Source organism: Phytophthora sojae (genome assembly GCF_000149755.1).
Source record: "Phytophthora sojae unplaced genomic scaffold PHYSOscaffold_4, whole genome shotgun sequence".
Classification (NCBI taxonomy): Eukaryota; Oomycota; class Peronosporomycetes; order Peronosporales; family Peronosporaceae; genus Phytophthora; species Phytophthora sojae.
In genome coordinates, this window is record NW_009258118.1 from 1,943,408 (window position 1) to 1,958,028 (window position 14,621).

Genomic DNA, 14,621 nt, shown 5'->3' on the forward strand with positions numbered 1-14,621 from the left:
GCTGACGTAGAAGTTTCCATTGCACGCGCGTGAAAGTCAAAGCCGCGATTCTGTTGTTGCTCGTGGAGAGCTTCATGAACAGCCTCTGCAGCAGCAACTGCTGCGACCAGCTCATCCGCAGACGCTTCCGAATTACTCGAACTGTGTGTACGTTCCAGGTGAGCGACACTTCGCTGACAGTCAGCTAGGAGGTCAGCGTCTTGAGCCCGTGTAGTGTTCTGAGCGAGCTGCAACTGAGATCGGATACGTCGCTTCCACCCCTCCCAGACCAGCGCTGGGTTTGGTGCTGTGTGGATAGTTGTAGCCAAGCGCTCGATATCTTTTATAATTGAGCTACGCACCGAGTCATTGTCCAACGTAGAGGGTCGTAATCTCCAGTAGCCAGCGGCAGGTCGTTGACGTGACTCTCCAAGCGAGACACGAACAGCGAGATGGTCGCCAGAGCGGGGAGCCTGGTAATACTTGACCGAGTCGAACAAGACAGCAACCCAAGAATCCGAGATGAAAATGTAGTCCAGCCGATTGACTCGAGGCAGCGGCCCCGAAAACAATCGCCGGTGAGGAAACCGTAACCTCCAGGGACCCGTAACTCGAAGAGCGACTAACCATCCAACCAGTTCTCCCCGCGAGGCGTCTGACACGCGAGTTGACCCACGTGAATCAAGGACAGGATCAATTGCAACATTGAGGTCCCCTAACACAACATGATGAGCGTCAGGCTCGAATTGCGTAGGTAAACGCTCGAAAAACCCACACTGCTCTGCTGGCCGGACAGGAGCGTAGACATTGTGGATATACACTGGCTGGCCTTGAACTTCTTGCCGCACTAAGAGGTAACGACCTTCGATTGTGGCAGCGAAGCGGTGTCCGCACCAGGAAGATCGGGGTGAAGTAGTGTCGCCACTGCGAGGCCCTATTGGCACCGGGCTCATGCCATTGCGGTCGCTAATAAATACATTGTGACGACAGGTTGAAGAAACGTGAAATCTGAACTTGATGATGTGCGTCGCGAAACTTGGTCTCTTGAATCGCGACGATGTGATCAATGAATTTCCGGCCGTTGTGCTTGATGCCATTGGTGTTGACGGATAGCAAATCAACGCCGGTCCACGGAAACTTCACTTAAGCGAGGGGAAGCTTCAGAGCTCCTGCCCCCCATACTGGCCCAAGGGAAGAACATGCGATAATTAGAGCCCCACTCTCCTCTGGAAACCCTCATGGAGACGTGCTCAAGCTCCGCCCAGTAATTGGGGGAGTAAAATGCTCGCGGTTGGACACATTCCTGAGCCGGAATATTTTTCGCCAGGCGCTTGCGTGGAGGGGGGCGGAACGGAGGGCTCGCCGGCTCCGGCTGTGTATTGGCTTCCTGGTCTTCAGCTCTCGGCGGTACTGGTACCACCACCGAGCCGCCCGAGCTGTCCACTTCCATCGCCGTACGGTCGTCACGTTCCACCGATACAGGGGCGGGGGAAGACTCGACTGAGCTTTGGCGAACACGCTTGCTCCCGCTTACAGCCGCTGACAGCTTCGTTGAAAGGCGTTTCACAATGGCGCCATCAAGGCCAAACCGCAGTGCATGCGGGGATGGCTTCGATGGGTTGAGAAAGTATTGAACAGCAGGCGCTCCACCTGCTCTCGGAGAGTGAAGAAGTCCGCCGAGCACCACTTGGTCGCACACCTGGCCATCCACTATCAGCGCTTCAGGGCACTAGGAAGAGTTAAAATAGTAGCGCACAATTCCCGACGATATGGAGCCGGTCGGAGAGCGGTACGTGAAGTTGATATACAGCGGCTGGCAGCCGCTAGCGAGAAAACCGCGAAACAAGCTGCAGGCCACTTGGTCGCTTTGGACACCCAGCACATCAATGTAAAAGCATCCGATAGAGGGTTGAGCGAGTCGAACGTAAGCGTCCGCCCCGGATACTGGCACCGCTGACCGGCCAGGAGTTGCTTGGTCTTCTGGGTCTTCAAGTAGAGAACAACGGAGTTGGGAGGCTGTCGATGAGCATGAGCAATGTCGCCGGAATCGATCACGGAGCGGACGACGTCATTGTCCTTCACCGCTACTAGTCCAAGGACCAACAGTATTACGGCCCGGGTGTCGTCGTCTCTGTTTGGTGTGCCTCGCCCGGCCCACGGCGTGTCGGGAATGGCTTCGGGTTGGGCAGCTTTAGCTGCAGCAATAATTTCTGCAGATCGGGGGAGTCTTCGGTGTACAAGCGACGGACAGCAGCTAGGGCTTCGCGACTGGGGAGGAGGCCACGCGTTCGATCCTGAGGTGCTGCCGGCGAGATGCTGGGCTCGGCGCGGCCAGTCACCACCGCTCGGTACGATGGCTGGCGCGGCGGTGGAGATAGTGTTGGCCCCTCGACTTGGACTGGCGGAGACATCGGGCGATGACCCGAACATGACACGGCAGGGTCCATGGGAACGGTGGGTCGCTCTGTGCAGACGCGGCAGGCGCAGTGCGCGTTAAAAGCGCGCTTGGAGTGACCGACGGTTGCTCCGCTGCACCAGCGTCAGCAGCTACCGGTAGGATAGAAGCCCCTGAGGGAGCCCCTGGGGCGCTGGCTGGAGAAGGCATCTCAACGTCGAGGAGAGGGAGTAGGAGGATAGAATCCGGCGCTCAATTCGTGTCGCACTTATGACCGTAAATTGAGAAGTGAAAAGAAATAACGGGCTTCTTTTTGGATACTTGTATGTCCGTATTAACCTCCCGACATTGACGAATGTTGGCGACTTATCTTTGAGCCCAAAACGTCAGAAACCACCTGTAGTGACCACCCTTTCCATTGCACTTCATGCTTTCTGCTAATGATTGCAAACCACATAACACGCGGTTAACGGTTCTTACAGCTTGTAAACTAGCGGCTCTTATCGCTTACCAGACTTACTGTGCCAGATATTTCACTAGGCCTTTCTCGTGTGGGTGCCTCGCAATATGAGCAGCGATTGCGCCAGATATTCTGAAGCGATCCCTGCAACTTGAATAGGGGCACTCTTCTTCCTCCTCTTCCGATGACGAGCCAGACACCTGGGAGCTCAACCCCATATCCAGAAATGCTGCTTGTAGTTGGAATCCTGGTAAAACGGTGCCCCCGTCGAGGTCTCTCCAAGTTTTATCGTCAACGCGTCGAACGAGTCCATCATTTCCTTGGGCATCACGCTCGTACTCGTACATGATTTTGTTCATGGAATCAATGAGCCACCCCAGCTGAACGCCACGAGGGAAATACTCGCGTCGCATCTTGTCGTCAAGAGCCTCGAGCCTTGAATGCGGCCCAGCGAGAGTGTCGATTTCCACCACGCAACAGAACAGTGGGACAAAGCAATTGAATTTGCTGTGGTCAAGTCGATGGGTGTGGTGAGCGGCCCCAAGACCAGAGATCACTTGCTTGCCACGCGCGACGACTTGGTTGGCCGCGCCATTTGTTGCGATAGTCCCTTTGATGTTGTGGCTGCGTGTCGTGGGTATTCCTCGTAGCAATCTGAGAGCCATCGACCTAGGAACTTGATGGATAGCTTGTCTGCGCCCCCGGCGGCCAGTGCCGTGGCGCCTCCGATTCGGATGGAGTGCGAGGAGTAGTTGGATGCTGGAACGCCGATTCTTCGCGCCGTGTTCTTGATTGCCTTGACGACTACTTGAGACGTGAGCGATGCGTACAAGTGCCGGTCCGCTTCGCACTTGAGCAGTTTTCGTGCTTGTTGGATGTGGTGAAGACCTTTGACCGGGCACAACAGCTTGTCGCCCGATACACCCACTGTTCGCCATGCGCCCCGGCCGTATTGGTCGTTCTTGGCCCTCGAGGCCGATGGTGACGGATGTAGCCGCCTTTCGTGCCACGCGCCTGCCGTTGTCGTCGGCGTAGAATGCGTAGCAGGTTTTTAAGCAGAAGAACCGGCGGGTCTTGCCAATTTTGAGGAATTCGGACTGCCGGAGAAGAAAGAAATAGCCGATGACGATGCTCCCCCAGAGCAAGCGCTGTCTTGGTCTTGACAAGTTGAGTGAGCTGTACAACAAGCGAAGGAATGGCGGAGTCAGCGGTTGTTTCTTCCGTCGGGGAGCGGAGAGACGCTTGATGCCTTGAAGTAGTAGTTCGAGCTTCGGGCTTGTTTTGAGTGTTGTGTCTTTGTATCTGCGATGAAACCAGCGGATGCTGGCGAGCTTCAGCTTGATGGTCGAGTATTGGTTTCCCTTGGTGCGAGATCTTCAGTCCCCCACCCAGCAGGATGTAGCAAAGTATCCGAGTCGTTTGGAAGCTGTAGATGCTGTGAGCCATTGAGACCACCCCGTCTTTGCCGCGAATGGGCACCATTGGTGCCAGTGCCGAGTGTCCGTGGTGTTGGTAGAGTTTGCCACGGCGTACTGACGCAGCAACGATCCCAGACGACTGATAGATTGTCGAAAGGCTCTGCCAGATGAGTCTGCGTCCACGAGGATGACAGGTTAGCTCATTGATTAGCAAGAGGGTGGTCAGCAGTCCACACGCGAGATCCGGCGTCCACCATTACGTTGAGTTTGCCGGCGATGTGCGAGGCAGTGAAAACGAGGTTGTACTGAAATTCAGCGAGCGATAAGAGTCGATTGTACATTTGAGCAATCGGATTTCGGCTTGCTTGGCGGTTCGCCCACGTGACTGCACTTGTGTTATTGATGTGAAATTGAACATGCGTGCGTGTTGTTGGGTCCGGTGAAGACCAGTACGGCCCCCAATGCAATGCCGCCAGAACTGCGCTCCGAAGCTCTCGAACGTTGATGGAGGTGTCACGAATGTCTTCTTGCGAGAACGGTTGGCGAATGTAAGTCTGCAATGACGGCTCGAGAATGCACGATCCATCTCCGCTTGCGTCCATGAAAACGTGATACTGCGGTACAGAGGCGTCTGCGAAGTAGATGACTGGGATTGAGTTAAAACGCTGGGGTTGTTGAAGAACGGTGCAAAACCAGCGAAGATCATCGAGGCTGGGTTGCGATAACGAGCAGCGGCCGTACTTGGGGGAGCGGGCGGCCACTTCCTGTAGGCATTGTAAGAAAGCCCGGGCCGGCGGAAAGCAGCTGGCGACGTGGCAGAGACTTTCAATTGCCTCGAGCATTGTGGTGCGTGATGCCTTCCCTACCGCCAGCGGATTGTTGACCCGCATTGACGCTTTTGCGAGTTTGTCCGCCGGAATCGATACTGTGGCAGCCTCGGTATCCCATAAAAGCCCCAAAGCTTTGCACTTTGTCGACCAAGTTGTGAACTTCAGCTCATTGATGGCCGTTGGACCCACGACAGTGGCCATTGCTCGACGAAGAGACAGGTTGGCGTCGATGCATCTTGTTTCTGCGTCGACTTCGATGCACGTGTGGTTATCACACCACACATTTCCGGCGAATTGGCGAGTTAGGCTATTGCCGTGCTCGTAGAGGGCGTTGATGATGGTGCCGGCGAGCGAATAAAACGCTGGTGATCCACACCAGCCGAACCCGCATGCCAGATCGATAACGAGCAGATTGTCGAAAACGAATGCGAACATGTGAACCGAGTCAGCATGTATTGGAATGTGGCGGAACGCGCCGGACACATCCCCGAGCATCATCAATATACATTCTCTGACATGAGATGTACTGAGATGGTGGATACGCCTTGCAATATCCCGAGGCGGGTTGTACGAGATCGATGAGAAGTTGCTCCGGTCAGTGCAGTAGTTCACCGATTGACCGCGGGGGATCGAGTAGTCGTTGATTAATCGAATATCACCGACGCCCGAGCCCGCTTTCGCGATTGCGCCCAGTGGACTAATGAAGAGCTCTGGTCATTGCGCAGCGAGACGGGAGTCGACGATGAGGTATCGCCCTTCGAGTTGTTCAAGGTGTCGCCGGATCTGCGCTGACATGCGGTGGATGCCTGCGTGATTTGGTGGAGGTGTCGACTGTGTAGGAGGTGGCCCTGTCGTCCAGCGCGGGATAACTCCATGTCGGACGATCTGGTTCCATTCCTTGACCGTTGCTGCAATTGCCGGGTCGACCGATGTTGCCACCTCGAAAAGATCCTTGGTGGGTCGCGGGTCGGAGGCAGTTTGGCCACGCAGGTGGCAGACGACCTATGGTAGACTCCAATGGCTTTGTTCCGCTGACTTTGACCAAAACTGGACTTGGTCGCGATCTAGGTTGGCCGACGTGGTGGAGGTTCGAGTCCGAAGTCGTTGGTTCGGTATTTTTCATGCATAGACGCTTGACTCACGGCACGAATTCGATTCAGAGTTGACATAAACGTATTGTGGCGCTCGATTGCTTCGCGATTTGGCGGTGATCTCGGGCTCTCCTTAGCTTGATCACTACGGGGCCGTCATAAATCGCTGAGCTGTGTACCGAGACCTCCCCATCGTTCCAAAATCACCTTGCGCGCTCCTTCTGGGAGTGCTTCGGGGCGAACGTGAGCACTCGAACACTTCGAAAACTGGCAACCAGCCTGCGAAAGATACTTGAGGCAAAGCCGTCGCCCGCCCTCCGCTTTCGGTAGTTGCGAGTATAAGTCGGCTGGGATGCGACTGGCGCCTGGAGTGCGATTGCCGCGATGGCCCTTGTCTCCGTCCGTCACTCGAGATCGCCCAGATGCTGTGACCGGCTTCCATGTTTGGCACGAGTCACGGAGGGCGGCCAGCTTGTCTTCGCTGCGGCAAAACTGTGCTGATATCTTCGTCGCCGCGCCCAGACCCTCGGAGAGGATGGTGTTGCGAAATAGGCTGAATTTGCTGTTGATCCAGAATACGAATAGTCGCGCCATGCTCGGGTCCGGTCGAGTGTGATCGGAATAGTCGATGATGAAGTCTTTAGCGGCTCCGATGAAGTTCATCGTTTCACTGTTGTAGAAGTACTGACCGAACTTGTAAAGTGCTGACAGTGCGCTGATCAGGTCGGCGCAGCTGAAGGCCTTTGGCGGGGTCGGCAAACTGTTCTTTGCCGAGAAGTCCCATAAGTTGACGCCCTTCTCGCTTGTCATGACCTCGTCGTCCCAGCGAACCCGTCGGCAGTGCATGATCGATAGTCAAAGGGCAAATCCAAACGAATGTAAACCTCGTAACACGGCGGGGCTCCCCAGGAAATCCACGTGTGGTGACGGCTGGACCGATTGAAGCAGAGTTTGAGCGACCTTACCTTTGTGTCGGCGGTTGACGATGGCGGCATGCACACGTCGCTCTGTTGGGGATGGATGAAACACGATGCCGCGGCTCGATCTTGCCTGCTCGCCAGGGCTGGACTCGGTGCTATTGTCGGAGCTGTAGTCTTCTTCGTCCATACGCTGACGCTTCGTTAACGGGGCGTTCATGTGCTGCACTTCATGGATGTCGTCTTCTGCTGAGAGGATGGAGTCGCCGCCGTCGTCAGCGTCGTCGTCCCCGTCGGAGCTCGAAGATTCCATCCGTTGCTTCATTGCCTGTTGGCTTACTTTTCGGCGCTTGCCTGGTGCCGAGGTGTTCACCACCGACCGTGCCGGTTGCTCACTGGGCGCTGCTTCTTCCGCGACTGCTACTTCTCTGTCTGTATATAGATCGGCTGGGAGGTTGGCACGGGTGGCGGTTGCGAAGTCAACGATGTGTTGCCGTCGGACTTGGACTAGTCCCAGCGTTGATGGGTTTACCAGCGGGACCAACTCGTTGGGGGAGAACGGCACCGACAGGCCGGCCAGTACTGTCGCTGGTATGCCAGATTTGCGCTTGCGACAACTGCCAAGGAGGGCGTTTTGGTGATGATGGAGCTCCATCGGATCGATTGCCGCAACGTTGGCGCCGTCCCTGGTCGCAGCGCGTAGTTGAGCGGGTCTACCTTGATAACCGACTGCTCGTCTGTCAGAAGGAGGCGTGTGGGTCCGCCGGGACTCACGATGTGTAAGATGGCGTTCGTGTCGGACACTGTGTAGCCTGAGACCACACCGTAAGCCCACTCGTCTACCCCTGCGGCAGTCGTGAGAATGAAAGCGACCGGGTGGGCGATATAGGAACCGGGCCAAAGCTTACGCTCCGGTTCCGGTACCAATTGAAAACCGATGACCTCCGTGGCGACGTCAAATGTCTGTCGTTGTTCGAGTCGGGGCCAGTGATCTTCACTTCAGCCGTGGTGTCGTTGAGGCTGACGACTTCGACGTACTGAAAATCGGTTAGGTGACTCGCGTGGGCCGGTCTGATGAAGGCGAGAGCCCCGACTTGAACAGACGTTGGCATCGTCGATGCGGGAAGAGTGGCTGGTTGGTTTCTTCGCTTTCCACGAGCTGAGTGAAAAATGAAAGTGAGGTCTACGAGTGGTCGAATCCTAAAACGTCCTAGGGTCCTCGTGTGCGCTGCGATGCCGTAAGTTGCGATGCGGAGGACCGTCTTCTGTCCTTATGCTTCCGGAAATAGGAGTATCCTTGCAGAATACTTCCGCTTTCCACCACGAAAGTCGGAGCAAAAGGAGCCCCACCAAGAGTCCACTCAGGTGAATTTGTTGCTTGTCTAGTGTCTGGGCGAGGTGTGTAGGCCACATCGGGGGCCCGGAGCAGCGTGCCGTCGAGAAAATATTTGCCTTGCGCGCTTACTCTTGCACCATGGACACCCCACTTGACCCACTGGATAAGTAAAGTGATAATTTGCGGTCTGATCACGGAGCGACACGGGAGGTCCATCTTGAATGGAATAAAGCGGCCATCATCGACAAAAGGTCACCAAGAACGGGATGCACCAACGCACCGTTCGTCATCACGTGACGGTTTAGCTGCTCGAGAGACACACTGGGGTAGTCCTCGACGCAGCACAGCGTCTCCTTCGCCTGCAGATCTCGTACGAGCCGTAGCAACCCGTGCTGGGTGTCTATCATCTTGGCCACCAGTCTCTCTCTCACTTTTTTTAACCCCTCTAGCCCCGCTTCCTGTATTCTACAGGGTAAGCACTCTTCTTATCCTGTACAATACAGTATAAGAAATCACACATACATTAATCAAATGAAACTATACAAATACCAAGTGATTTGAACCGATCACAAGATAAGCAAGGTTGTTGCTAAGCTCGGGAGGTATAATTCGTGGCCCAGGTTTTTCGAGATTTAGGGAATTTGCGTGCGCCCAGCATTCGCGCCATTCGCGAATCGGACGGACGGAAGGCAAGTGAAGGCAGGCACGTGATGGGTAAACGCAAGCACATCAAGCCTCTCACATGGTCCAAGCTGTGGACAAAACTAAAAAAGCTTGGGTGGCGGTTTGAGCAGCCGAAGGGCCTCTCCAACGAAAGTCGCTTCTACACACGTGCAGGATGGGAGAAACGACCGAATGCAACACACCTTGTCGACTATTTTGACGGAGTAGATGAAGTCTGGAAGCATCTACCAGTCCACGGTACGCGGCAAGTTGCAATAATAGCTTTGTTGGTTTTCTAACGCTACGACAGTTCTGTACGATGACCCTCCTACCAAACGCCAAGCTACGGAAGCCACTGAACGCGAAGCACATACACCCGCGGGGGCGGCAGCGGCGACCGCCGTGGCGTCCGACTCGCCGGTCGAGGCTTCGCCGACACGCCAATCCGCATCTCCACCTCTGAACCCGATCTCGAGACCTGCCCCAAAGTCCCCATCCAAGTCGCCGACGAAGACGCCCACCACGGTGCCTGCCAAGTCGCCGTCCCAGTCGTCCGCGTCACCAGCGAAGTCGCTCACAAAGGCGCCGGCGAAGTCTCCCGCCAAGGCAGCCGCCAAAGCACCAGCCCCGTCATCAGCAGAGACAACCCCAGCAAAGTCGCTCGCCAAGTCACCAGCAAACGCGACCCCAAAGAAGCGTGTCGGCACGATCCAGACCAATCGACGAGGATACTGCAAGATGATTCCTTACAAACAAGCGAAGCGGCCAAAGTCCATGGCACGTGGGTCTTACCGAATTGCGCATTCGAAAACAGAGCCCGGTATGTTAGCCGTGTCCTGGAGGGATAATCGACCGGTGCACTTCATCGCCACGGGCTGCGACACACGACCGACGAGATTGTCAAGGCGTGCAGGTGCTGAAGTTGTCGACGTTCCAGCGCCACAGCTTGTGAAGGACTACCAAGACGGGGTGGGCGGCCCGGACTTGCACGATCAACTACGTCATCAGCGATATTCAATTCAGGTCGGTTTTGCTTTAGCTTTCTTATCCTTTATTCCCCCAGATTGGGTTGCTGACAAACGATTGTTATTCTGTATTCTACAGCAAACCATGAAAATGAGGAAGTATTATCTCACGATTTTCTCGGGCTGGTTGATATGGCGTTGGTCAACGCTTACATCATTTATCGACGTGTCCAAGCTGAGCGTGCACCCGGCAAAGCTCCACCGACTCATGCCGAGTTCATAAGATTGATGCAGACGGCGCTGCTGGGAGTGGGGGCCGCGGACTTCGAAGGTGACTTGTTTGTCCGAGCGTTGGTAGACACGCCAGTATCGCCGTCGTCAACACCGCGCTACACGCTACCAAGACGTCACACGACAAAGCAAGTGGACATCTACCGCGTCACGCGGGGGAAGAACGGCAAAGAGACGAGGAAGCGTCGCCAGTATGGTTGCAAGGTGTGTTCGCTCCTTCGGCCGGGGATGAATCCGTGGGAGACGACCTTCTACTGCGTTGAGTGTACCGAGGCAAGGTCAAAAGGGGCTGCGGACGACGCTGCATGCGCCAAAGGAAATATTTACCTCTGCCAAAAGGTTCGCCAGCACAATCCAAGCGCGCCGACAAACTCTGCGACCTGCAGCCAAATTTGGCATGACCTTTGGCGTGGTGGTGACAACATTCCTCCAGGACTCAAGACGATCAGACTGCGCACTGCAAAAGTACGTGACGTACAACAAGCCACCGGAGCTGCCGACGACTCCAGTGATAGCGACGGCAGCTCAAGCTCAAGTGTCAGGTCGTGTAGTGCACGAAGTTCGAACAGTGTTCCCAGTGATGCAGGCAATAATCAAGAATGAATGCAGATAGTTTGTGAGTGATGGTATTTGTTGAATTTTGACATTTTTCTCTACAAACCTATAATTTGGATACGGAGAATACAGGGTATCACAAGACAGCTACCAATGATACCCTGTACAGCACACTGTAGAAAACAAGAATTGATTGTGAGTTTCACCACTCCTTGCAAAAACTCCGCAATAGTAAAATCAAGTCATTTCCTTATCCTGTAGAATACAGGGTAACTTTTGCCCAAAATCGCGGGGCTAGAGGGGTTAATTGTGGCACCCGTGAAGCCAGGCAGCAAGAGACTACTACGGGTAGACAAGATTGATCATTTAGGATTGATACATCAATCATTCATGTACATTTTTCTCGTTGCATTTTTCCACCGCTATCCAGCAGCAGGGTTGCCGAAGATTATGGACACGAGCGACATCGATGTGCCACCCGATGGTGTACTACCTGGGGAGTTGTTGCCTCGGGGTAATGCCAGCTACCCAGTGTGCCGCTCCTAAAAAGATACGAAGGCGGGGACTTCATTAACGAGCGCGAGTGTTACAAGGAGTACTGTGGGATTATTGAGACGTAGCTGGCGGTGGAGCCAAACAGCAAGTGCATACCTAAAGGCATGTGGAGGGCCTACGATACGTGCGTGCCCGTGACAGGATCGCCGGGTGAGGAAGCCAGCTGAGCTATAATAGAGGGGGAATCGTAGTAACGCAGGTACTGGCAGCGACGTTTACTGCAGGCATTGGCATCTCCGTCTTCTATGCGTTTTGCTTCGAGCACTTCCAGCGACGTCCTGACTGGGTCGTCATCACGCAGGCGTTCCTCGATAAGCAGTCGCAGTTGGCTGCTATCTGTCGGGACGGCAAAACCAGATTTATCTACCTGGAGGGCATCAAAGCAGAAGTCGCGGCAGCCGTGAAAGAAGCAGGCCGTTCCCCAAAGACCGTGCTCTTCTTGTGTGAAGGAGAACCGGGCATAGTTCGGCGGGATGGCCACACGGTGGTGTTTGTGACCCGCAGCGACGCCTGGATGCGGCAGCACGCGGAAGTTCAGTACACCTACTGCCCCCGTGGACACTTAGCGAGCTTCGGGAGGCAGTGCTCGTGTTTGGGTACGATATTAGCGACGATGTCATCGGCGAGCGCTTTGGGCATTTTGGGGGTGCCGCTCGGCCGTGTCTGTCGCTTGATCCAGAGATTGCTGGGTTCTACCTTGACGGGATCACTGACTCGATCATGAAGATCCGTGACCGAACGGATCTCCTAGACCTGCTATCCGGAAAGGATGATAGCGTGATGCTGTTGGTCCCTCGAGCGGATAACAGAACATGCGCAGAAAGACAATTCGCATCTGAGTTCGTGGTGGAGAAGCTAGCGGAACGTCTGCAGTTGCTGGCGAAATGGAAGAAAAAAGCTGCGGTGACGTTGCTTTGTGGGCTTCCTGAAGGCGCATCGTTGATTCGTTATATGTTCGAGATCAGCGTTGACGACAAAGATCATGAATGTACTGACTGAATACGGCTTGTCAGGAGCTATTTCGCAACCTCTCCAGCACGACGCACATGTCGAAGGCGCAGGAAAATATATCAGTCGCGGCTCGCGAAAGTATTAATCTCGAGGAGCAAGAAAATCGTTATCGTGAGGACGGTGAGGACCTGAGTGAAAAGCTTTGGTGGCCGTATTTCCAAGACGAGACACCACACAAGTTTTCTTTTTATACGCATGAATCAATTATACAAACAATCCCAACAACATCGATTCGCTTTCGTACACACTCATGCCGCTACGGCATCGCGAAAGGCTCCACGCACCGAAATCTCGAATTCACCAACGTGCACGGTGCTTGTGGAAGCCTTCGAGCCTAGATCATCCAACTGGACTCCAACACCTTCTGCGACCCCCATCACACCCTCACGAACTTTCTTCACCTCCAGTTTGTTGGCGCCACCGTACAGAACTCGTCTGCCTTTTCCGTCAAGACATACCACGTCACTCAGTTCCAGAATGCCCTCCACCGCTGCTTTGAGACCATCGAACTGTTCGTTCGTCGTCTCGACTCTGAGCGTCAAGTCGAAGTAGACTGGCCAGTCCGTCAAGTTTTTTCAGAAGCTTAGCGCTCCCCAGAGCGGCGTCCAAGTACCATTCCAACTCCCGCAACGCTTTGGGGCTCGACGCACGCCCCATACCCACACTATCGCGCGCTGCAGAGGACATCTGCACGAGCGCTCGAAACGTCGACGGATCTCGTTTGTCGAAGGGCGTCTTCAGCAGTCGCTTCTCCAACACATCTAGAATTTCACGAGCTTGAGGTTTCCTGTCCATGGAATTCAGGAGTTGTACCGTGCCCACGACAAACCAAGTAAATTTCGGCGTCGTGTCACAAAGGTTCAGGATAGCAGTATCTGCGGTGGAGGAGTGGCTCATCCGATGAAACTTCTGCATCATGTGAATGGTCTTGAAAGACTTTGTAGCTACGGAGGCCCGCAGCCCTGAAAAGGTTGATGCCAACCGGGTGGGGTGAGACAGATCGATTCCATCAACTCTGATTTACGTCAACGTTCCACCTAATAATGTGGCATTCGGTAAAACCAACGTCCCATACTGGCTTTCAATCGAATCATACGGTGAAATATATCGTGAAATCATGTTTGATGCAGATAGGATCCACACGGCTTCAGGATTTTATCACGAAAACCCCGCATCACATGATCAAGAGAGAGGGTAGATACATGTATGGATCTCCTCAACGCGGTCGCGAGAAACGCACCGACGGGAGTGGTTACCGTATCTGATGCAGACCATATTGTGATGGCTCTGGCTCAGAACTCAAGCTTGGTTTGGTTCTGGAAATTCTAGATGATTTCAAAAATGCTATCGCCCGCTATGGGGGGGGGGTAACTCAAATGGTGCTACGTTGGTCCTAACTGACTTTTGTCAGTCTGGTCCTGCTTACCTGCCAAAAGAGAAGGTGCTCCATGTATCTTTTGGCGAATCGCTCAAGACTGCAACGATTTTTAGTATCTCGTCGATTGAACAATTACACTGAGGTTCTCCATCTGAACTGCTTCGTGAATTGGGTCCACGAAGGCATGTTCTAAAACATAGAAGGGTGGTACCATGTTAGACGTTTGCGGACATACAGAGACTTACCTGTGGAATCAGCTCGTAGCGCAACTGGTAACGGCCCTTTGACATTATTTTCCGAAGTATATATTTTTATGATCGTTGTGGAGGTGATAATAAAGTAGCCAACACCCCATACTGCATGCAGGCTTTTTATCATGTATTATGATTCTGTTGGATTTGCTCGAGTTTCGGAGAGCTGTGTTTTGATAAGAACTCGAAAAGAATTTACCGTCGATATAGTATTTACATGGTTTGCACTCCTAAACTTGCGAGCAATGTAGCTATATCAATTATTATAACGAATACATTGAAGTTAAATTACTCTCCGAGCCTCTGGCACGTAAAGTTAACCACGTAAAAGTGCACAATAACCTAAACTTCATGGTCGACGTTGGTGTTGTGGCTTGCGCGCGCTAAAGAGGCGGAGCGGCTTCCCGTTTGCAATTCTTTATGTTGTGTAACCTTATCGCTGTAGCAACATCGTGAGTAGATTATTATACCGTACTTGTATATTAATTATTCATACCTTGTTGATTTGAATCCACCTGGGATGGAA

At 53.8% G+C, this 14,621-nt stretch overlaps 8 protein-coding genes across 8 annotated transcripts; 3 read left to right on the plus strand and 5 right to left on the minus strand.

Annotated features, from left to right (window-relative positions):
- Positions 1-2,893: 2,893 nt before the first annotated feature.
- Positions 2,894-3,328, minus strand: PHYSODRAFT_438125 (hypothetical protein; the record flags this gene model as incomplete). Its single annotated transcript, XM_009527833.1, has 1 exon — positions 2,894-3,328. A coding segment is annotated over one exon (435 nt), but the record flags the coding sequence as incomplete, so codon positions are not given.
- A 3,001-nt stretch (positions 3,329-6,329) lies between these two features.
- On the minus strand, positions 6,330-6,983 carry PHYSODRAFT_503176 (hypothetical protein; the record flags this gene model as incomplete). Its single annotated transcript, XM_009527834.1, has 2 exons — positions 6,330-6,563; positions 6,606-6,983. 2 exons carry the CDS (start codon positions 6,981-6,983, stop codon positions 6,330-6,332), a joined length of 612 nt encoding a protein of 203 aa, XP_009526129.1.
- Positions 6,984-7,768: 785 nt separating this feature from the next.
- PHYSODRAFT_422292 (hypothetical protein) lies at positions 7,769-8,056 on the minus strand (the record flags this gene model as incomplete). The annotated part of the gene is made up of 1 exon (XM_009527835.1): positions 7,769-8,056. A coding segment is annotated over one exon (288 nt), but the record flags the coding sequence as incomplete, so codon positions are not given.
- Positions 8,056-8,253, minus strand: PHYSODRAFT_463985 (hypothetical protein; the record flags this gene model as incomplete). Its single annotated transcript, XM_009527836.1, has 1 exon — positions 8,056-8,253. A coding segment is annotated over one exon (198 nt), but the record flags the coding sequence as incomplete, so codon positions are not given.
- A 1,535-nt stretch (positions 8,254-9,788) lies between these two features.
- On the plus strand, positions 9,789-10,420 carry PHYSODRAFT_417411 (hypothetical protein; the record flags this gene model as incomplete). Its single annotated transcript, XM_009527837.1, has 2 exons — positions 9,789-10,019; positions 10,295-10,420. Coding segments are annotated over 2 exons (357 nt in total), but the record flags the coding sequence as incomplete, so codon positions are not given.
- Positions 10,421-10,522: 102 nt separating this feature from the next.
- PHYSODRAFT_415030 (hypothetical protein) lies at positions 10,523-10,945 on the plus strand (the record flags this gene model as incomplete). The annotated part of the gene is made up of 1 exon (XM_009527838.1): positions 10,523-10,945. A coding segment is annotated over one exon (423 nt), but the record flags the coding sequence as incomplete, so codon positions are not given.
- Positions 10,946-11,559: 614 nt separating this feature from the next.
- On the plus strand, positions 11,560-12,454 carry PHYSODRAFT_300259 (hypothetical protein; the record flags this gene model as incomplete). The annotated part of the gene is made up of 3 exons (XM_009527839.1): positions 11,560-11,605; positions 11,665-11,896; positions 11,920-12,454. 3 exons carry the CDS (start codon positions 11,560-11,562, stop codon positions 12,452-12,454), a joined length of 813 nt encoding a protein of 270 aa, XP_009526134.1.
- A 260-nt stretch (positions 12,455-12,714) lies between these two features.
- On the minus strand, positions 12,715-13,261 carry PHYSODRAFT_331094 (hypothetical protein; the record flags this gene model as incomplete). Its single annotated transcript, XM_009527840.1, has 2 exons — positions 12,715-13,019; positions 13,117-13,261. The coding sequence occupies 2 exons, from the start codon at positions 13,259-13,261 to the stop codon at positions 12,715-12,717; spliced, it is 450 nt and encodes a 149-aa protein (XP_009526135.1).
- Positions 13,262-14,621: the final 1,360 nt, after the last annotated feature.